Source organism: Carlito syrichta, unplaced genomic scaffold, assembly GCF_000164805.1.
Source record: "Carlito syrichta isolate Samal-C Ts95f unplaced genomic scaffold, Tarsius_syrichta-2.0.1 Scaffold301904, whole genome shotgun sequence".
In the NCBI taxonomy this organism is placed as follows: domain Eukaryota; kingdom Metazoa; phylum Chordata; class Mammalia; order Primates; family Tarsiidae; genus Carlito; species Carlito syrichta.
In genome coordinates this window covers 392,870-417,209 of record NW_007246000.1, presented here as the reverse complement: position 1 = coordinate 417,209, position 24,340 = coordinate 392,870, and the positions used below count along the sequence as shown (strand labels likewise).

At 37.9% G+C, this 24,340-nt stretch overlaps 1 protein-coding gene across 2 annotated transcripts in view; it reads left to right on the top strand.

Moving 5' to 3' along the window:
- EML6 (echinoderm microtubule associated protein like 6) overlaps nucleotides 1–24,340 on the top strand; it is a 304,500-nt gene that overhangs the window by 111,303 nt on the left and 168,857 nt on the right. For both annotated transcript variants that reach the window (XM_008055643.1, XM_021711181.1), the window contains exons 2-4: nucleotides 15,080–15,239; nucleotides 18,694–18,792; nucleotides 22,939–23,007. In XM_008055643.1, the coding sequence (XP_008053834.1) occupies nucleotides 15,080–15,239; nucleotides 18,694–18,792; nucleotides 22,939–23,007 (328 nt within the window). The remainder of the gene's footprint in view (nucleotides 1–15,079; nucleotides 15,240–18,693; nucleotides 18,793–22,938; nucleotides 23,008–24,340) is intronic.

Below are 24,340 nucleotides of genomic sequence, written 5' to 3'. Positions count from 1 at the left end.
CGTATCCGTCTTATTCTATTCAGATCTCTGAAGCTATATGAGTTATCTACTCATTCAACATGTATTTATAAGAATATCCAGTAGATGGTAGGCACTGCTGTTCCAGGTGTCATCAATGGAAAACATATTAAAATCCCTGCTATCTTGTTAAGATTCCTTAAAAATTCTGGTACTGGAGAATTAGAATGGATGCTCCCATTCACTCTAAGGAAAAGATACACATTTCAGTTTTGATTTTCCACATCTGAAAGTCATAATAAGTAACTTATCTGTACTTATTTATTTATTTTTGAGTCGAAGTCTCACTCTGTTGCCCAGATTGGAGTGCAGTGGCACACTCATGGCCACCACAGCCTCGACCTGCTGGGCTCAGGTGGTCCTTCCGTCTCAGTCTTCTAAGTAACTGGAACTACAGGCACATGCCACCATGCCCAGCTAATTTTTTGATTTATTGTAGAGATGAGGTCTCACTAAGTTGCCTAGGCTGGTCTTGAACCCATGGACTCAAGCAATCCTCTCACCTCGGCCTCCCAAAGTACTGGGATTATAGGTGTGAGTCACCACGCCTGATCCTTGTCTGGTACTTTTAAGGTTTTGATTTTTTTTTTTCACTTGGCAGTAAATAATTGTTAGTTGTTCTGATAAAGGTCCTTCTCACTTACAGTTACTACTTGAGAGCTTACTGTGTCTCAGACCCCGTGCTGAGTGTTCACTTCTACCCCATTTGGCAGATGAAAACTTCAGCTATCTCTCCGCTCAGTGAGAACATGTACACATATGGAATCTTAAAAAGGTCTTAATTAGTCGTTTATGCTAAGTTCAGGGGTAGTTCTATAGTGATTGAATCCAGACTGCTCAGAACTGAGAGTGGTGATGGAATCAAGCCCGAGGTGACACAGACCTTCTGCTCTCCTCTTTCTCCAAAAATGTAGTTGTGCTGGATAAAATACTTCACCCCAGTGTAAAGAAAGAAAACCCTGAAAGGGAGAGAAAGAGGGAACAAAAGGAAAAGAGGCAAAATAAAACCAAAGGGGAGATGAGAGGTGCTGTGAACCCAAAGCAAAATCTAAGCAAAGCTCTAAGTGGGAGTTGCCATATGTGGTATCTATTGGCTCCCCTTTGGTCAGGAAGTGCCTTTGGAAGCAACAGTTTTGTAAACATAAGTTATCAAAGTCAATTAAGCCAGTTAGTCAAACTTAACTTTTTTAGAAGAGGATGGGGCCTCAGTTTAACCTAGTGCTCAACTTTAGGAGTCACTTAGTTGGGGGGTTGGGAATTGAGGGTAGGAATAAGATGTTGGGCTCTTTATGCTTGCCTCACACCTTGCGCAAGCCACCCCAGACACTCCTTCAGCAGCTCCAAGCCCCCATTATCACTTGGTTTTAGGTTTTTACCTTAGGCACCAGTTGATGAAGTGATTATATTAAATTTGGCAGTGTTAATGCTTTGGAGAATGCCTTGCATTTGAACTGAGCTGGCTAGGGAATTGGAAAGTTAAAGGTTAACTCTTCATGATCAAAGTGCAAAACAGTGTTAAGATTGTCATTTTAATGCACTTTCACAAGGCTATGCAACTCTGTAATTAAAAAAAAATCAAAACTGGCCATTTTTCCATTTAAGTGACCACCCACAGGGAGAAAATACCCCCAGCATTCTTTTCTTCTTGGAGTATTATCATATGGGAGTGAAATATAGCTGGCTGCCTCTCCCTGTGATTCTGACTGTACACACACAGAGCAGCATCTGAAACGTCTGATGGAACATTCTGAGGAAACGAAAATGATGAAACTACTTTGAATGCAACAGTAGAATGACAGGTTATTTAATACAGCCTTGAAATCTTGTGGCTCGGTTGATGTGGTGTAACATGTTTGTTTGGTTTGCCTTCCCCTTTCAAATTCCTTGATAATATAAGCTAGCAAATTAAGTCTTACCTGAAAATGGCTGTATGCTACCCTGCAATAGATGTAGAATGTTCTAGGAGCAGAACAAATAGAGGTAGTAACATTTTACCATCTGGCAAAGCCACTAGACCAGATGGATTCACTAATGACTTCTCGAAAGTATTTAATCAGACCTTACTGAAACACATGACTGGCATATTTAATTATCCTAAATTAACAGGACTTCTGCCAGATATAGCCCTCAATGCTTGAGTCATATTCCTTGTTTAAAGAGGGAGAAAAAAAAATGAATAGCTCCGGAAAGCTGGATTTCACATAGACCCCTCTCATTAGTGAAACTTCTCATTAGTAAATTGTCATGTTATGGTCTTAGGCAGTGTTTCTTCTTTTTCAGAGAACGCCCTGTAAGACTAACCATGCTGGTCATATTCTTTTTATCAGTAGCATTTATACTGATGAGAACATCTGCAGGTTGATAAATCTGATACAATTACCAGACATCCCTTCCTACTTCCTGCCTGTGGAAGACTTCTGAACCTCCAGATGCTTTCTTTTGTGTGTAGAAGTTAACCAATTCTTATTTATCTAGGATCATCTGTTATTTAATTTTTATATTTGTATCAAAGCAATATAAACACACACAGCACATTACAGAAAACATTATGATATACAACAGTCCCTGACCCACCCTTTCCCATTCACAATCTACTTTTCAAAGGAATACTTCTAATTTTCATTGCTGTTCTTTCTGGTTACTTCCACATCTCAAAACAGTATGATTAATGGCCATTTCTTGGTTTATTCACTGTAGACAGGATTGACTTCCTTTTAAGATTTATGAGGATGTATCTTATTCTTGTTTCTCGTTCCTTCTCATCCCTAAAGGTTAATTTTTTTTATTCCCTTAACATTTATCTTAATAATTTTTTTGATCGGGCTTGGTGGTTCAACCTGTAATCCCAGCACTTTGGGAGGCCGAGGTGAGTGGATTGCCTGAGCCCGCAGGTTTGAGACCAGCCCGGGCAATTTGGCGAGCCCTCGTCTCTATAATAAATTAAAAATTAGCCAAGCATGGTAGCAATGCACCTGTAATTCCAGCCACTTGGAAGGCTGAGGTGGAAGGATTGCCTGAGCCCAGCAGGTTGACACTGGGGTAGCCATGAGCATGCCACTGCAGTCCAGCCTGGGCGATGGAGTGAGACTCCAATTCAAAAATAAATAAATAAAAAAAACTTTGTTATATTTTCGTACCCTTTATTTTTGGAGTCATCAACTAGAGACAGTATTTCTTAGCTCCTAGCATTGTGTGATGAAGATATTAGTGACTTGTGTATTCCAGTGAATGTTCTAGAGTTCTTTCACTCAATATAACATTTTTGAGATTCATCTATTCTGTGTATGTCAGTAGTTTTATTGCTTTTTATGGCTGAGAACAATTCCATTGCATGACTATACAATAATTTGTGTATACATTCACCTGTTATTTGAGTTATTTCCAGTTTCTGGCTATTATAAATAAAGCTACTGGGAAGATGTGTTTATAAGTCTTTGTTGAGACATTTTCTTTTATTTTTCTTGGGTAAATACCTAAGAGTAGAATTGCTAGATGATAATGGTGAATGTATTTTAACTTTATAAGAAACTGTCAAACTACTTTCCAAAGCAGTGTATCATTTTATATTTCCATTAGCATTGTACGTGCATTCCAGTTGCTCTCCTGCCTCAGTAGCACTTGGTATTGTCAGTCTTTTTAATTTTAGTTGTCCTTGACACTGTTCAAGTCTTTTGGCCATATTTTAAATCAAAGATTGTGTTCTTATTATTGAATTGTAAGCATTCTTTATATATTCTGGGAACAAGTTTTCATTCTTCCAGTCTGTGGTTTGCCTTTCATTTTCCTAAGAGTGTCTATCAAAGACTAGGAGTTTTGATTCTGAAGTCCAGTTTATCTTTTTTTTCTCTTATAGTTCATGCTTGTTTGTTCTCTAAGAAACAATTATCTTTCAAAGGTCACAAAGATTTTTCTCTTATATTTTTTCTATCAATTGTATAGTTTAGATTTTAACTTTAGATCTCTGGTCCATTTGAGATATTTTTTGTATATGGTAAAAGGTAGGAGTTGAAGTTCACTTTTTTCCATGTAGATATTCAATTATTCTGGCAGTATTTGTTGAAAAACTAGTCTTTTCCCATTGAATAACCTTAACACTTTTATTGGAAATCAGTCGACCGTATAAGTGTGGATCTATTTCTGGATTCAATTCTATACTATCAATCTATATGTCTATCCTATAATAATACTGTCTTAATTCTATTATAAAGGCATTAAGCAGAACTTTCACTTTTATTAATATTGTGATAATACAAAAAAATTAATGAAACAAAAAGTTGGTTCTTTGAAAGGATAAACAAGATCGATGGTCCCTTAGCTAGACTGACCAAGAAAAAGAGAGAAAAAGCCCAAACAAACACAATCAGAAACACAAAAGATGAAGTCACATCTGACCCTGAAGAAATGCAAAAGATCATTAGAGACTACTATGTACACTTGTATGGAAACAAACCTTAAGGAAATGGAGGACTTTCTGACATCACACAACCTGCCTAGGTTGAAACAAGAAAAAAATCGAGACCCTAAATAGACCAATAACAATCAAGGAAATTGACTATGTTATAAGAAAACTACAACCAAAAAAAAAGCCCTGGACCAGATGGCTTTCCAGCAGAATTCTACAAGACATGTAAGGAGGAACTGATACCAATCCTACTGAAAGTATAGAGAAAGATGGAACTCTCCCCAAATCATTTTATGAAGCTAACATCACATTGATACCCAAGCCAGGTAAAGACCCAACAAAGAAAGAGAACTATAGGCCAATATCTTTGATGAACATAGATGCTAAAATTCTCAACAAGATCCTAGCAAACCGGATTCAACTACACATCTCAAAAATCATCCATCATGACCAAGTAGGCTTCATCCATGGGATGCAAGGCTGGTTCAACATTTGTAAGACCATAAATGTAATTAAATACATCAACAGATGTCAAAACAAAAACCACATGATTATATCATTAGATTCAGAAAAAACTTTTGATAAAATCCAGCACCCCTTCTTGATAAAAACCCTCAAACATCTAGGCATACGTAGAACATACCTCAAAATAGTAAAAACCATCTACAAGAAACCCACAGCCAGCATACCCCTAAACAGACAAAAATTGGAACCATTCCCCCTAAAAACTGGAACAAGATAGGGATGCCCACTCTCAGCCCTCCTGTTCAGTAGTTTTGGAAGTCCTGGCTAGAGCAATCAGAAAAGAGAAGGTGATCAGGGGTATCCAAATAGGAAAAGAGAAAGTCAAATCATCTCTCTTTGCAGACAATATGATTGTATACCTTGAAAACCCAAGAGAATCTGTCAAAAACCTCCTTGCACTGATAAAGGACTTTGGCAAAATCTCAGGGTATAAAATAAATGTGCAAAAGATAATCACATTTCTTTACACCAATAATAAACAAACAGAAACCCAAATAAAAAGCACAATCTCATTCACAATAGCCACAAAAAGAAAAAAAAAAAGAAATACCTTGGCATCTTCCTAACCAGAGACATGAAAGACCTCTACAATGAAAACTATAAAACACTGCTCAAAAAATCAAAGATAACATAAACAAGTGGAAAAATATCCCATGCTCATGGATTGGAAGAATCAACATTGTTAAGATGTCCATCTTACCTAAGGCAATCTACAGATTTAATGCAATACCCCTCAAATTACCAACAACATTCTTCTCAGATCTAGAAAAAACAATACAGGAATTCATATGGAAACACAAAAAACCAAGAATAGACAGAACAATCCTCAGCAAAAAAAAAAAAAACAAAACAGGAGATATCACACTACCAGACTTTAAACTTTACTATAAAGCTACAATAACCAAAACAGCCTGGTATTGGTACAAGAACAGGCATATAGTCCAACGGAATAGAATTGAGATTCCAGAAGCAAAACCTCAATTTCTCAACCAACTTATCTTCGACAAAGCCTCCACCACCCACCACTGGGGAGAGGAGAACCTATTCAGTAAATGGTGCTGGGAAAACTGGCTGACCACATGCAGAAGATTCAAACAGAACCCCTATCTATCCCCATACACAAAAATTAACTCTAAATGGATCAGAAAACTAAATGTAAAACCTTAAACCATAAGAACTTTAGAAAACGCAGGACACACCCTTATGGAAGTTGGAACTGGCATCCAATTCCTGAGCAAAACCCGAAATGCACAGGCCTTAAGAGATAAGATAGACAAATGGGGCCTTATTAAACTGAAAAGCTTCTGTAAAGCCAAAGAAACCATTAAGAGAGAAGGGAGACAGCCCACAGATTGAGAAAAAATATTTGCCAACTCCATGTCTGATAAAGGCCTAACATCAAGGCTCTACAAGGAACTCAAACGTGCTGAAAAGAAAAAAATAACCCCATTACAAAGTGGGCAAAAGATATGAATAGACACTTCTCAAAAGAAGGCATACAAGCATCCAACAGATACATGAAAAAATGTTCAGTCTCACTAGTCATCAAGGAGATGCAAGTTAAAACTACACTGAGATACCACCTAACTCCAGTCAGAATGGCCATCATCAATAACTCGAAAAATAACAGATGCTGAAGAGGATGTAGCGAAAAGGGAACACTTCTACACTGTTGGTGGGAGTGTAAACTAGTACAGCCTCTGTGGAAATCAGTGTGGCAATTCCTAAAAGTTCTGAAAATCGACCTTCCACATGACCCCGCAATCCCTCTACTGGAACTACACCCAGAAGAATTCAAATCACTCTATGAAAAGATACCCGCACACGTATATTTATGTTTATCTCAGCATGTTCACAATAGCAAGATCATGGAACAAACTATGCTGTCTATCAAAAGAGGACTGGATTAAAATAAATGTGGTACATATACACAATGGAATATTATGCAGCCATAAAAAAGAACAAAATCATGAATTTCGCAGCAACCGGGATGGAATTAGAGTTTATAATACTGAGTGATCTTTCACAGAAACAAAGATCTGAGTACCACATGTTCTCACTCATAAGTGGACCTTGAACAACTACCGTAATGCTATAAGAAAAGGATTGGCAGTGGCGGGAAACTACTGGGGGTAGGGGCAGGGAGGGGCAGGGAGGTGGGATTAACTATAGTCAATATCAGTCTGGGAAAGGGCAGGCATACCTCAACAACAAGGGTACTTGCACAATGAATATTTGTATACCTAACCCTTAACTGTACTCCACAATTTTAAAATTAAAAATATATTAAAAAATAATAAAATAAAATAAAGAAGTTCACTTTTTTCCATGTAGATATTCAATTATTCTGGCACTATTTGTTGAAAAACTAACCTTTTCCCATTGAATAACCTTAACACCTTTGTTGGAAATCAGTTGACCATATAAGTGTGGATCTATTTCTGGATTCAATTCTATAATACTGTCTTAATTCTATTATAAAGGCATTAAGCAGAATTTTCACTTTTATTAATATTGTGCTCTCAGATATGTGATTTTATTATTTTTTTTTTTTTAGTAGTTGAGTCTGTCAATCATAACTGGGTTAAATTTCCAAACCCTGTTTTTCATGGTTTGGATGCTTTCTTCTTAGGGTGACATCTTCAGCTAACTGATCTTATCCATTTTTTATAGTTTTTGCCAGCTTTAATCTCCTGGGATCGTCTTATTTTTAAATTTGAGGATGCCAGGTGCAGTATCTCATGCTTGTAATCCCAAGTACTTCAGAAGGCCAAGACAGGTGGATTGCTTGAGTCCAGAGTTTGAGATCAGGTTGGGCAAAATAGCGAAAACTTGTCTCTACAAAAAAAAAAAAAAAATTAGATGAGCATGGTGGCACATACCTGTAGTTCCAGCTACTAGGGATGCCAAGGTGGAAGGCTCACCTAAGTGCAAGGGATCGAGGCTGCTGTGAACTGTGATCATTGTGATCATGCCTCTGTGCTCCAGCTTGGGCAATAGAGTGAGAACCAACAAATAAATAAGTAAATAAACAAGTAAGTAAGTAAATAAATAAATAAATAAGGGACAATTCAGTATACCTCTCTATGTACATGAGTTTCACTGACTTAAAATGTCAATTTCCAGAGATGAGGGAAAGGCTTCACATGTGAATATCATGTGGCAGTTAATGATAACAGTTTCACCTCTGTAGTACCCACTATGTTTTAGCATTTATTAAGTCCTCACAATACTACCTACATTCTTTGAGGTAGGTACTGTTATTGTTCCCATTTTGTGGCTAAGAAGTTGGGGCACAGAGCAGTTGAACAATTTGCTAGATATAATTTATGAGAAACTGTTATTTGTTGCTAAGTAGAGGAGACATGCTTCAGTAACTGTTTAACAAGAAGCTCGCCAGGAGAGAAAATATATGCATACATGTTCATAAGTTTATTAGAAACTTTACTGATATAAATGATGTATAGCACATAATTTACAAAAGAAATTCTCTTTATTATAAATTCCATATACCAATAAATTCTGATAGAATGTTTTCATTGACTGTTGCTGAGCTCTTGTATATGTGGTTAACCTATAGTTGCAGTTCAACCATGATTTCACAAAATTAGATAGGAATAAATTCTTGATTACTATCTGGTTCAGAAAAGTATCTCTCACATCATTGACCTATGAGTGTAGTTCCAATATAAATGTTGATTGATAGTTTTATTTATGTTAATCAGACAAAAGTGAAACAAGGATGTATACTGGAACTTTATCACTTGCCAGTGATGTGAATAACTTTGCTGAACTGGATAATAATTTTTGATTACTAAAAGAATATTTTCTCAATATTTTGTACAACTCACAATGTAACAGCTACAGACTCACACACTTTTAGGTTTATTGTGTGTTATTAAGATTTTATCCTTCTATTTTTTTTTTTTTTTTTTTTTTGAGTTGGTGTCTCATTCCGTCGCCCAGGTTGGAGTGCAGTGGCACACTCACAACCACCCCAGTGTCAACCCGCTAGACTCCAGCAATCCTTCTGTCTCAGCCTCCCAAGTAGCTGGAACTATAGGCATGCAGTACCATTCTTGGCTAATTTTTGATTTATTGTAGAGATGAGGTCTGGCCAAGTTGCCCAGGCTGGTCTTGAACCCACAGGCTCAGACAATCCACTCGCCTTGGCCTCCCAAAGTGCTGGGATTACAGACTGAGCCACCGAACCTGGCTGCTGTCCTATTTCTTAAGTCTAGACAACCAGCAAAACATTAAATCAAGCCCTGATTGGTAGCACTTGTTGATTTTCATGTGGTAAATACTCCCACCATGACTGATTTCAAGCCATCTAAGAAAGATCATTGAAAATAGAGTTGGGAATAGGAGTACAGTAACACACCACCTACAGTATTACTGTCATACAGATAGGGTAGCAATATATAACCTCAGGACTATAGAGAATAGTAAAATAATTACCGACTGATAAGTTTTGAGTATTTATTACCTTTGCTTTTAATATAGTTTCTGTAACTATAAATTTATATAACTTAATTTTTAACAGCGACTGAGTTTAACAATTGGTTCACAAAGTTGCTGAAACCTAACAATCAGTTCTTAGTGGCCAGTCCAAGCTGGCACCAGCCATGCCACTGTGTGCTGCGATCCCAGGAAGCCATACCACACTTAATCACTCTTGTATGTGGTATGAGGGTATTGCTGGTATATAGTTCCATACCAATATAAGTATGGCATATAGGTGTGGCAACACTCAGCCATGCAAGGTGTTATATTTCTTTTTAAAATCACACTACTTCTCATTAGATGCACCACTCATCAAGCTTGTTGAGAAGTCCACTTTGAGGGACCCATGCTCAATATGGATACCATGGGTCTCACACAGTCCAGGAAAATGGCAATGGATCCTGGTGGTCTGTCCACATTACTGTTTCTCCCATTCATGCTGCCCACACCTGCCTGGAAGGTAGGACCCTCTTCATGGTGTCAGATGAGATCACAGTTTTGGTGGTGGTACTTGAGTGCCAAGCATATGTCTGGGGATCAGGACTGGAGCACGGTCATTTCCATCTGAGGTGCTACTAGTTCCAAGTCATTGTGTTCAAATCGAGGCTTCCTTCGCCTTTTCTGCCTCGCAGATAAACATCTACTGAGTTTTGCTCACTTCCTCTTCATCCCACAAAGCAGCAACCTCCCTCTTTGCTCTCAGACAATTCAGCCTAATGACCTTGATGCATATGCCTCCAACATTGCAAAGCTTCTCTCAAGGTTATCTTCAGGGAAGGAAAGAAGAAGGGCTTTCTTGGTGTGACTTTTTTTTTTAAATATATAATACAATATCACATAGTTAAATACCTTATAAATTATATTTTTAAAAAGCTAAACTAAGATATAAAGTTATTACTGAGAGAATCACTGAAGCAGCCTGGGCAAAAATAAAATGAGGCTTTAAAAAAGAAAAATTAGAATCATGAACGTTTCTTAAATCCCACATTTGGAACAAGTACTCAAATATAATTTTTGCCTCAAGGAATCAAGAATGATTAGTATTAATGAATGGTTTTTTGTTTTGTTTTGTTTTTGTTCAACCTCATAGGGAGGGCTACCTCTTTCTATGACCCTTTTGGGTCTCATCTTTTCCAACAATTTACAAATTTCCTGATCTCATCTGACATCAGGAAGACAGGCTTTCGCCCTCCTGGCATGCTAGAGAAACAAATCAATTTCTTCTCCCAGATAGGCTGAAAGTCCTTCTCTGCAGTGCTTTCTATTGCTATGGTAACAGAAGATGGGATTTCCCAATGGAACTTGATTTATATATGCGCAGAGAAAAGCAGTTCTCTCAAAGCTTGATCCCTTTTTTGTTGCCACATGGAAAATACAATAAATGCAATAAACTGAGTACCAAAGGATAAACAGAATGACCCCAAACCTTTATATGTAGGTATGGAATGAGACTTCCATGTGGTCCTTAATGAAAGGGAGTCAACTTAAAAAATTTTAATATTGTGACATTATTGTTGTAGCTACAATTTACAAAATTTGAAAAATGCAAGTTTTCATAGAAAAGCAGAGTTGAATTTAGGGACCCTCAACTGGCAGATAGGCTTAAGTAGTATCAATACTTCCAGTTATACTAAGAATCACAACTCTGATGTGGTCAAGAAGACGATGAGAAGCCCATGGTGGAACAATTATTTTGTGTAATGGTGGATGGATTTGGTTTTATATGAGGAATATATGTATATACCTGTCACTTGAAATACTTCTCAACCAAAACCCAAAGATGTTTTGGGAGTAGACAAAGGAAGATCCTGATCAAAATGACTTCATGAAATCCTTGAATTCCTAAATGCAGAGATATGGAAGGAAGGGAATAGATACCTTGACAGTAACTTAAAACCTGCTTATTAAATAAATGCTTCTGCAATGACATCATTACTGATATCTTAGATTATGCTCTTGCAAATCCAGTGACTAAAACACAGGGGTTTTTTTCCTTCCTCCTGTGAGGTTTAAAAGGTGCTATTGAAATAATATGACAAATTTTAAAATAGAAGTAAATGCCATTTGGCTGTGCTCTGGAAGATACATGGATGCTATCATTTTTGTCACCCAGGTGAAAGAAGTGGCATTTCTGGGAAGGGAATGGAAAAGTCACAAATGGTAAAGTGAATAAGGCTTTTCTCTGTTATTCTCTTGCTATTCTAGACATGGACATAGATAAACAGCAACATCATGAGTCACTCTAAGCAATTATGTTGCATCAAGCCAGAGAGGTGAGGTCAGAGACTCTTTGCTTTAAAAAAAAAAAAAAAAAAACCCAAATAGCTCCCTTTGTTAATGTCCTCAAATGGCAAATGTGGGACCTGGAGAAATAGGTATTATGGGCTGGAAACTGTGTACAAGGAAACTTACTGGCAAGAAAAACACAGTTGCAATGTCAACTTTTTAACAAATGTATTGGCTTTAACGTGAATTTTAAAAAACCAATAATAACCAGAGTAAAAAGACTTCTAACCTAAAATGGGGTGTTTTGGGGTAATTGAGTGACTGAGACTGATACGTTATTCTGAAGGCCTCTTTAGATTTGTTGAAAGCTGCTAATTCCATGTCCCCCCTCATTCAAAGAACAAGCTGAGAAAAGTTGGGAATCATGAAATTAAAGTAAGAACAGCTGCCTGGAACAGTGATTTATTTCTTTTATCCCAGATGCTTCAGAATCCCAGGAATCTACCAAGTATCTCAAGCATTTTAAAATAGAAGCTGTGATCACAGCAAAAGAGTTTACTTATGTCTCTTGGAAGTTTTTATGGCCATCTAGGGTAAACATGCTTATTCCTCTTTATTTTCTAGTCCTTGGGTAGAACCTGTTTCCTATAGCAGAGGGAGAGACAGCTAGAACTGTTGGCATCATTCATACTCTCTTCAGCAAGTATTTTAAAAATGCTTACTTTGCCATATGATGCTCCAGGAACTGTTGAGTGTGATGGGGATAGCCTCTGCCCTCATGCAGCATACAGTCTAGTCAGTCCTCTTCTTCATAGTCTTTAGGACTCCAGGTGTGGTACTAACCTGAGGGTTGTCCTTGGTTTCCCTACAAAAATTAGTAGAGTTATGGCCATCTTTTCCCAAGATTAAGCTCACAGATTTAAAACTCCACTGTAGCCAAGCTCTGTAATAAACTTGGTTTCCCAAGCAAAGTCTTGTCAGCTTTCACAAATATAAGTTATTCCTTAGTCTCAAACATCCTAAAATGTTCTCTCTCCCATTCTTTCTCCCTTCCTTAACCAGCTCTTGCCTTATCCTCCTCAGCCACTCCACCCCTGTCTTACCTCACTATCTCTAGTCCGTAACTGGCCTCCTGGCCTCTCCTGCTACAACCCCTCAAGGATCTGTCCTTTTCACTTCGTCTCACCCCTGCTGGGGTTACTTTCCTAAACTATTCATGTTATGTTCTGCTAATAATTGTCAGTGGTACCCTAATTCCCTGGCTCAGCTAAGAGTTTCCAAGGGCTACCCTGACCTGCCTGAGCCATTTCATTTCCTGCCACTCTCTATAAGACTTTAACTGTGGACATTGTATTTTATATGAACTCATCTTCCCTAATGTCCTGGGCAACTGGTCATTCCATCATTTATCTTTCTATGTCACTGTATGTATATGTTGATATATTATAATTATGTGTTTACATGGCTGTTCTTCCTTTTAAAATGGATCCCTTGAAAGGTGACAGTGTATTTTCTGTTTACATGTGTATGGTGCCATACCCTGACATATCAGACGTCCATAAAGGTTTGTTGAATAAGTAAATGAACTAAAATATACCAGTTTGTCATAGATAGGGTTATCAGACTGCTTTCATCCACTTAGTTTAATGAAACAAACATGGCACACCAAGATCTTGCAGTTTTCTGGAGTATTTAGATATTATCAAATACCAGGTATATCTCAACAGAATTGAAATTGCAAGGGTCCTATTATACCTTGTTGATTTTCATTAACTCTACATGCTAAAATGTTCTAAAACCTAAGAAGTTTTAAAGCCTCTAGTTTTCACCTATTATAAATGTTATCCTTTTATGGGAGTTATCTTTTTCTGTTACTTGTTTACAGAGATTCCTGAGGATACATTTTCCAGCAAACACTTATTAGATGGCTAACTCACATTTAAAGTATGTAGTTTTGTTTTTGGAAGCTATGCTATATTCACACAGACGTGCATATGTTGGTTGTATCCATATAATGCCAGTTACACAAATGATGATGATGAGACTTGTACTGAGTACTCACTCTGTGCCAGAGACTGTGCTAAGTTATATCATCTATTTTTACATGCTATCTCTATTTTATATTTGAAAAAACTGAGGGAAAAGAGAGCAAGTAATTTGTCCAAAAACTAGAAGTAGAAAGGGGCAGCTAACATGCAAATCCAGATGTCTGACTCCAAGGGCGTATATTCCAGAACATATACTCTTATTAATACCATGCTGGAAATTGAAAAGAGGAAAAAGTCGACTTCTATTTTACTATGTAAACAAGATGCTGAAATTCGAAATGGGAAAATTTCTATTTCATGCTGGTCAGTTTCACTGTGGTTCAGCAGTTTTACTTTGTCATTTGGAATAAGAGCTGAACCAAGTCTTATTCACACATCACAAGCCCTGAGCATGACTGTAGTACTGCTTGCTTTCAAAAGATGACATCACCTCCTAGAAATCCACTGAGATTCTCTTTGACTCTTTACCTTGATTGAGGTCACTTAGATTTCTGTTTATTTTCACAATGAACTAGCTTTCCAGGTAGATGATGTGCTGGCTTTTTTGTTTGTTTTTAAAAATTCCCAACACTTATTTTTTTTTTTTAGAAAGACATGCCTTTTATACACAATGAATTTAAAACATTAGGTGATTTTTTATTTAGTAATAATAAAAATCCCACTTCTCTCTTGACTACTATAGACTCCTTGAAATACTGGTTGATATTTGACAAGGTTTTATTTTTATTGAGCTACAGAGGAAAAACTGCTACACAAACCACAATTATAGTAATTTTAGTTCTCTTGGTGTCACAGTAATTTATGTAAAATAGAAATTTTCATATAAAATGTATAATCTATGGCAACAGACACAGAAACAGCACTTGACTCTGGGACCCCTTCATGCCTTGCAGTCCTAATAAGGATAGTATCCAGAGCTCTGAAGCAGGTTTAATTAATTCTGAGAACAGAACTTTCTCCTAGCAACAGTATTTTTGTTTCAAATTGAAGTCAAAAGCTAGCTTGAAAGCTGAATAATATTTTGAAAATCAGTAAGTAAATATCATGACATAAAGCAATTATAGAATCATATACATGATTTTTAACTGGAGAATTATAATAGCATCTTATTTTCAAGGTAACCAGGAGGTAAGACCAGATGCAATTATTCTCAGACAGTGCTAAACCTCTTTGCCAAAGTTGAACATTTTCAATTTAGACCAATCAGGTAATTAATTACTTGGGGGACAGTTCAGACTTTCTCTGGAGATCATATTTTCAGATGATTAAAATGAGAAACAAATTTAGATAAAAGATGATCAATGTTTACTTTGTTCAGTCAGGAGATATGAAAAGAGGACTTTTTCTCTTTCAGCCTTGCCTTACACCCAGACAAAACTCTTGTTGCAACTGGCCAAGTCGGGAAGGAGCCATACATATGCATATGGGATTCCTATAATGTCCAGACTGTGTCTATTCTAAAAGATGTTCATACACATGGAGTTGCCTGCCTGGCTTTTGACTCAGATGGACAGGTGTGTATCCTTTTTCATTTCTATTTTCTTTAATGATTTCTTACAATTCACCTAATATTATAATGCAAATAGTCAATAGACTCAAAAAATCCGTCAGTCCCCACTGGCTCCCTGGCAGCCTCTTAGAATTGTTTTCCTGTTTGACCCTCTTCCAAGCTGTGGTACTAACACCCAGTTCTGGATAGGCCTATTTTGTTTCCCTCTTTCTCACCCTCTGGTTAAGAAGCCTCCCTAAAAGAAGTCATGAACTCATGCTGATCAGGTTCACTATGGCCCAGCAGTTCCACTCTGTCATCCATTGTTAACTTCCTATCTGGAATATGGGAACAATGCCTTAATCATAGGCCTTAAGTCCTGAGCATTACAATAGTATCACTTGCTTTCAATCGATGATATAACTTCCTGATAATCCACTGAGAAGATTTTCTTTGACTCTTTAACTTGAAGTTACTTCTAACTTCTTCTCCCTGCTTCTAATTCAACCAGTCATCAATTTCTGCACATTTATGTTTCTTTACAGCAACTCTGACATTCATTCTCTCCTTTCCATTCTCTCTGCCCCTTTAAGGGCCAAGTCTGTGCCGTGTCTGACTTATTACTAGTCTCCTCATAGTCAATTTCTTGCTGAAAACAGTGTCAAAGCATTGTTTCAAACCAACAAAAGCTTGGGATATTCATTGAATAAAGCCCCCATTTTGTAGGTGGGCATTCTAGGCTAACCAACCTTTCCAGACTTATCTCCACTGTCCCTTTGTAGTTGAATTGGACAAGTGTGCAAGATTTCTCTACCAGACCTTGCAGTTTGGCACCTCCCTGCCCTTTCTCATGCTGTCCTTTCCACCTGAAGTGTCCTACTTGTCCTTTTACCCCTTGAAGTGACTCAGTCTTCAAAGACACTTCAAAGGGTCTTCATGAATACTTCCCAATCCACCCTTACCCCCCAACAAAGTTTTCTCTCTTTCCTTGGTCCTGCAGCAACATTTGGCAGAAAAGATATGTTAAAGTGTTCGAGAAAAGGAAGTGGAAACACAGAGGGGTTCTTCCTGGCGCACACAGCATTCACCTCCTTGCTAAAGCTATGCCTGTTCTCCCGCTTCTCCATGTTCCTACACCACCCTTTCTCTATCTGTTTCACCCTGCATGTTTCTGCCTGTTCGTTCCTTGTATCCAATTTTTGGCAAATTTCAGAGTTAATTCTTTAAGTCAGTGCCATGGAAAGATCTGTGAAATTAACAGAGGCTTGACTGAACTGAGAGTTTGTGGGAGAAATTCAGTGGATTATAGGAGCTGACATGGTTTGAGTCACTTTTTAAAAGCAATTTGCATGTACTCAGTGTCTTTTGCTCTTTTAAGAGAGCATTGGTCATTGTTCATTTTTCTTTCTGGAACTAGATTCACTACGTATGTTGACCCCTAGATGTATATTCTTGATTTTACTCCCCTCATTTTATTATGGATCTCATTCAGTTTAGTCAATTTAATGGATACCTTTCATTTTATATATGTCTGTATCGAAAGGGAAATAGCGGGATAGTAATGTTTGTTTAGGCTTATAGTTATATTGGCTTCTTGATGAAATTGAACCAGTGTATCAGAATATGCATGTTCAAGGGTACTTATATGCACATCATCTATCTGATTTTGTTATTCAAGAAATTTTTGTTTGTTTGTTTTGAGTCGGGGTTTTACTCTGTTGCTTAGGCTGGAGGGCAGTGGCATGATCATGATGATCACGGCTCACAGTAGCCTTGACCTCCTGTGCTCAGGTGATCCTTGCACTTTAGCATCCCAAGTAGCTGGGACTACAGACATGTACCACCATGCCTGGCTAATTTATTTTCATTTTAAAAAATGTTTTGTAGAGATGAAGTCTCACCGTGTTGCCCAGGCTGGTCTTGAACTCCTGGACTCAGGCAATCTGCCCACTTCAGCCTCCCAAAGTGCTGGGATTACAGGCCCTTTCAATGTTCTTTATCAAATTTTGTTCTGAAGTGTTACAAGAAAATATAATGCAGCAAAGGGAAATTCAGCTTTAACTTTTAATTTTTTTGTTCATGTTAATTTATGCTAGGATCCTAGCTATTTTCCCTTTAGGTTCCTTTTGAAAGGTGGGGGTGGACTGCATGGTACTTAACTGTTGAGAAAAATAACCTCCTATTTGTGTGCCATGATGGATTTCATGGCTTGTTGATGCCTATTGCTTCAGGTCTGCCTTATTCCCTAAACAGAGTTCCCTGGAATTGAATGATATTTAGAAAATGACAAATGGCCTATCACCTCACAATCAGCAAAAGGCAGTAGAAATGCTTTTCAGGTAGCTGTGGGGCCTGTCACTACAGATGACAAAATAGTTTCCTTCTGGCTTCTTCTCAAACAAGAAATGTGGGTTTTACTTTAGTGCCCTTGTTTATGTTAAATGATTTTTTTCTTTTTTAAAAAAATAAAGAGTAAGCTGAATGGAATTCACCCACTTGAATTTTCTTATAAATAAAAATATAACCTTGTCTTATCGCTTCCATTGCTGGAAGTCTCAATAAAAATTACAGCAAAGACCCCCTTTCTTAAGAACCCATTTTAAAACATCCAACTTTTTTTTTTTTTTTTTTTGAGTCAAAGTCTCATTCTGTTGTCCAGGCTGGAGTGCAGTGGCACACTCACCGCCACTGCAACCTCAACCTGCTGGGCTCAGGTGATCCTTCTACTTCAGCCTTTCAAGTAGCTGGAACTATAATCCTATGCCACCAAGCCCAGCTAATTTTTTTTTTTTTTTTTTTTTTTTATTGTAGAGACAAGGTCTTACCAAGTTGCCCAGGCTGGTCTTGAAGCCCTGAACTTAGGCAATCCCCTTACCTCGGCCTCCCAAAATGCTGGATTACAGTCTTGAGAAACCATGCCTGGCTACATATTAAGATATATTTTTAGTTGGAGTCTCACTCTGTCACCCAGGCTGGAGAGCAGTGGCACGCTCCTGGCCACTGCAGCCTCAACCTGCTGTGCCAGGCGACCCTTCTGTCCCAGCCTTCCAAATAGCTGGAACTACAGGCATGCACCACCATGCCCAGCTACATATAAGATTTTAAACTACAAAATTTAAACTAGTAATTTGAAACCCTGCCTTCAAGTTCTGGTCCTATTATTTTTATTGATTTATTAGAGAGTTCATGAGAGTTGGAAAAAATTTTTGATGCTGGCGTTTTGCTTCTTTATATGTATGTTTCCTATGTTTAAAAAGGTTACAAACCTGACCTACAGCAATCAGGTTTTTGAAATTTCATCACTTGATGTGATATCTTTAGTTTGGGGCTTAAGGTGAATTTGGAGAAATTGGTTTGTTATAAAGTAATTCAATGCCTGACCCATAGTAGATAATCGTAACTATTTTTTTAAACAAAGCATGAATGATAGGAAATCCTCCTATCACTTTCAGATGTTGAATTATTGTTCTCATTCTTAGCGTTTAGCCTCTGTGGGATTGGATGCCAAAAACACAGTCTGCATTTGGGACTGGAGGAAGGGAAAACTTCTGGCCTCAGCCACCGGCCATTCTGACCGGGTAAGCCTTTGTTGGATCAAGCTGTGCAGATTTTAGAACTATGTGGGAATTGTGATAATACTTTTCAGACTTTTGATATTTTTAAAAGTAAATTTTCCATGTATAGATTTTTCCTACATATTCAACTTATAAACATCCTATTTATTTTGTTAATTCCTGATAAATAACCATGTTAGCATGATTGCCTCTATGATCTAATACTTTATTTGAATTGCTTTCCATAGGTGAAACAAATTTTCATGCTAGCATTTTGCTTCTTTTTTTTTTTTGAGTTGGAGTCTCACTCTGTCACCCAGACTGGAGTGCAGTGGCATTCTCCCGGTCACCGCAGCCTCAACCTGCTGGGCTCAGGCGATCCTTCCGCCTCAGCCTTCCAAGTAGGTGGAACTACAGGCATGCGCTACCGCACTACAGCCCGGCTAGTTTTTGGTTTATTGTAGAGATGAGGTCTTGCCAAGTTGCCCGGGTGGCTCTCGAACCCGCGGGCTCAAGCAATCCACTCACCTCGGCCTCCCAAAGTGCTAGGATTACAGGCTGAGCCACCGAGCCTGGCCGTTGCTTCTTTATAAAATTAAAATAGAATTGAATTTGAAATTATAGGTATAGTTCAGATATATTCATTAAGAAGTGGAAGTAGTTAGAAAATAAAAAATATGATTACAAGGGTACCAATCTTAATTTTGAATGAATGATATGACAACTTTGATTCTTTGTTATATTTGAGAACATTAAATGTAAATTGTGTACTTATCATTATGATAACAAATAACTCCATGTAGTTATAGGTGGCAAGATAGAAGAGGAAGCAGGCATATACATATACCTGATCAGAAATCTATTTCTCCTGTGTCTTACATAATAAAAGTAACTTGACTTTTTTATTGTCTTGATTTTCTAGTTTAAAAGAAAAATGAATTTTGCATGACTATCCTACTTGAATTCCTATTTGTTTTGTATATCTGCACAATATATGCATTCATGTAAAATAAGCCCCTAACTAAACATTAAATTCATTTTCTCTTGGTTAGTTTCATACCCTAAAAAATTTTAAAAATATGAATGGCACATTCATCCATGGAGACTTGTAGCTGTAAGAGGACCCCACGGTTGTTGCAAATTCTCCTCCAGCATCAAGTCTTCAGAAAGATCAGACATGACTAGAGTGATAGAACTTCAGGATTGGAAGAGACCTGGCATCCTTCTTGTCCAATGGTTCCAATTGTGGATGTACATAGAATCCCATAGAGACTTTGCAGCATTGTGATGTTTAGGTTCTCTGTGCTCAGGGATTCTAATTTAATTGGTATTAACTTAGTATTTAATGAAATCTTTAGGTTGAAAATATTTGTGAGGCTTAACTTTTGAATGTTACTTTTTCTGCTTATGCTGTGATCCCATTATATATTATAAGGGAAGTTGAATTGGACTAAATCAATCTGTAAACTTCCACTGATCACAAAAAGTGGACGTAAGGCCTACTGAGAACAAACTCACATATAATTTTTTCTCTAAGTTATTTTGCAATTGCTACTTATATTTCTGAATCTTTTTATGTAATCTGACTTGAACTAGTATACTGTATGTCAGATTTTGGGTTTGGGGCCTATTACACTTGGAAAAAGTAGAAATCTAAAGTTATGAACACTCTCAACCAGTAAAATCTCCTTACTTAGAAATATAGCCTAATGTAATCACCTTGGCTTGTATGTAAAGTGCTTTATATACAAGTGCCGTTAAACTAAATTTGGCTTGAGGCTGCCTCCATATAAGTTCCTACAAAACCAATTGCAACCTAGCTTGGTAAGTAAACAAATTGAAAACCTAAGAGTATATTCTTGTAACAAATAACTGAGTATTCAGTCAATCACAGGCTTTCTAATCAGACCCTGCCCAAATAAAGCAAACTCAGAGCTATAACCAGTCAAGCTGTTTCTTTTTCTGTCTATAAATACTGTCTGCCCAGTTCAGGGTAGTGCAGGGTTCAGAGAGAGCTCTCTAAACCTCTTCTGACTTTGAGGGCTACCTGATTTGCAAATAGTTCTTTGCTCAGTTAAACTCTGTTAAAAGAAAAACTTTAGACAAATTTAACAACTCTGGGTGCCATGTGACCTGCTTGTATGATTTCGATAACTGTGCTCTATTGTTTTGTTCCACTTTTCAGTTAGAGGTGGGTGGTAAAAAGTGCATTGATACCCTAGTAAGAAGTCTCATTTTAAAAGCCTAGGATGTTTTAGTGAAATACTTTCAAACACTGTTCCCCCAGACCCCATAATCTGACCCAGACCCCATAAACTATCATACATAGTTTTGATCTTAATTACTGGTGACAATATGAATTATTGACCACTTATGGCTTATTTAACATTATCGTTAAGATTATTTTAGTAGCTAAAATAATTAATCCATTAGTCTATTTGAGTGCTTTATAGCTTGCCTAATGATTTCACATACCTTAATTGACCTCATAACAAAACTTGAGGTAGTATTATCATCCATTGTAAAGAAGAAGTTAAGTAGGTTTGAATAACTAAAATGGATACTTGGACCAAGTACTTTTTCTTTTTCTTTTTTTGAGTTGGGGTCTCACTCCATCACCCAGGCTGGAGTGCAGTGGCACGCTCATGGCCATCCCAGCGTCAACCTGCTGGGCTCCGGCGATCCTTCCGCCTTAGCCTTCCAAGTAGCTGGAACTACAGGCAAGCACTACCGTGCCCAGCTAATTTTTTATTTATTGTAGAGACGAGGTCTTGCTAAGTTGCCAGGGCTGGTCTCAAACCTGTAGGCTCAGGCAATCCACTCGCCTCGGCCTCCCAAAGTGCTGGGATTACAGACTGAGCCACCCAGCCCGGTTGAAGTACTTTTTCTTTGGTGCTCTTTCTGTAGTCCATAATTTCTCCTTTCTGTGTGATGAGAAGTTAGTGGCCTGGGTTATTTCTTTGGTCTAGACTTTGGTCCTGATGATTGGTCCTTCCTTTTCTATCAGCATATCATAGAATGTGGTCTATGGACCCACCTGTATCAGAATCTCCTAGAGCCTGTTTAAAAATGCAGGTATCTGGACTCAATTTTAGACCTACTAGATTAGAGTATCTCAGATGGGCCCTGGAAATACCATTTTAAACAATCACTATGGATGATTTGACTTTGAAGATTGACAGAGTCTTTTCTTTCTTGTCTCCAAAATGGAAATAGAACTACCCCATAAACTATCTGATGGCTCTTCTTAAAGAATAGCAAATAGAGCCGTGCTCGTTGGCTCAGCCTGTAATCCCGCACCTTTGGGAGGCTGAAGTGAGTGGATTGCCTGAGCCCGCGGGTTCGAGACCCGCCTGGGCAGCGAGACCTCATCTCTACAATAAATCAAAAAATCAGCCGGGCGTGGTAGCGCATACCTGTAATTCCTGCTACTTGGAAGGCTGAGGCGGAAGGATCGCTGGAGCCCAGCAGGTCGAGGCTGCGGTGGCCAGGAGCGGCCACTGCACTCCAGTCTGGGTGACAAATTGAGACTCCAACTCAAAAAAAAAAAAGAGTAGCAAATAGTATAAGCAGAAATGTTTTCAGTTCCTTGGAAAAATGAAAATATAATAGTATTTTGGGTCATATTGAAATGATTGCCTAAAGGACTATTTATTTTCAGTTAGTGTCAGATAAATGCCTCTTCTTTATGTTTAGGAATATCAACTTCTATGACTACAGACCATTGGCCACATTGAATTGCAGTTACCTATTAAGCATGCTCCTAGTTAAAGTAAAGCATTTTATTATTTTTAAAATATTTTATTGAAAAGCTATCTCCAAGGTGTTTTATTAGCACTGTGAAGAGCTATAGAAAATATGATAAAAAAATTTATTCTAAATTGTCAATTTGTTTGCCCAATATGGACAAACTAAAACATATGACACATTTGTTCTCAATGGTTGTGGTTAATTATTTTTCTACTCAGGTCTAAAGTTAGTAGACATGCGGTAATAAAGTTTGTTTTAGCAGTTCTTAACTCATTCCCAGAACCAGATCTTCCATTTTCATTCTGTGCAGGTAATCTTGTGTCCTAAATGTTAGGGTAGAGTCTTCACAATTGGATTGGTATCTAGAAGAAGGCAAAAACATAAATGATCAACTTGACAGCTTTTTAATGTTTTGAACAGATTTTTGATATTTCCTGGGATCCATATCAGCCAAACAGAGTGGTTAGCTGTGGAGTAAAACATATAAAGGTAATTTAAAAAAAAATTTTTGGTACCTTATTTGAAAATAATTTTAGGTGTTTGTATAAATAATTTATGTTAAGAGACTGCTTGACTTTATATTTTCTCTTCAATTTAGAGCCTCTAATACCTGTTTCTCTTCTCCTGAAGCAAGCTAATGTCCACTGATGGTGCTCTGTTAGAAATGCAAAGTAAACACACTGAAATGAAATGCTCAGCAGGCAGCTGAAAAGGAAATTTTATGTTAATTAAATACTAAACTGAAGACTCATGATCTCTCTAGGATTGCATGTTTTATTTTATTTTATTTTATTTATTTATTTTTTTGAGTTGGAGTCTCACTCTGTCGCCCAGACTGAGTGCAGTGGCCACGCCCGGCCACCGCAGCCTCGACCTGCTGGGCTCCAGCGATCCTTCTGCCTCAGCCTTCCAAGTAGCTGGAACTACAGGCGCGTGCTACCACGCCCGGCTAATTTTGATTTATTGTAGAGATGAGGTCTTGCCAAGTTGCCCAGGCAGGTCTCGAACTCATAGGCTCAGGCAATCCACTCACCTCAGCCTCTCAAAGGCACGGGATTACAGGCTGAGCCACCGAGCCCGGCTAGGATAGCATGTTTTAAAGCAGTTCTAATTTTAATGTTGTGAATTAGGTCTTTACATTATAATGAATATTTATATATATTGCATTTCAACACTTTGACATGTTGATATGTTCTCTTAGAAGAAAGATGACATGTTGTGTTGTGCGTGGAACTAGAGGGATATACCACAAAAGCCTATTCACCTATCTGGGCCATTGGTTTTTTTTTTTTTTTTCCCGACCTGCTGGGCTCCGGCCATCCTTCCGCCTCAGCCTTCCAAGTAGCTGGAACTGCAGGCACGCGCTACCCGGCTGATTTTTGATTTATTGTCGAGATGAGGTCTCGCTGCCCAGGCAGGTCTCGAACCCACGGGCTCAGGCAATCCACTCACCTCAGCCTCCCAAGGTGTGGGATTACAGGCTGAGCCACCGAGCCCGGCTGGGCCATTGGTTTTTAAATCCCCTGTCTTTCTCTAGACTACACAGCTTGAACCTGCCTCTTAGGGAGGCCCATTTACCTCTTCCTATTTTGTTCACAAGTAACAACATTAACAGCAGCAACATCCTTTGCTCTGACATAGCAAACATTTTTCCTGAACCCTGGGATTTTCTGTCTACAGGATTGTGAATAATAAAAGTTAAAGTCCATAAGTAAAAGTGTAAAGATTACCTTCTTGCATAGAGTATGCATGGATTCTGTAGAAAATTGTACTTTTCTGTATGAACAAAGTAGATATCTATACCACTCCTCCAACCAAACCC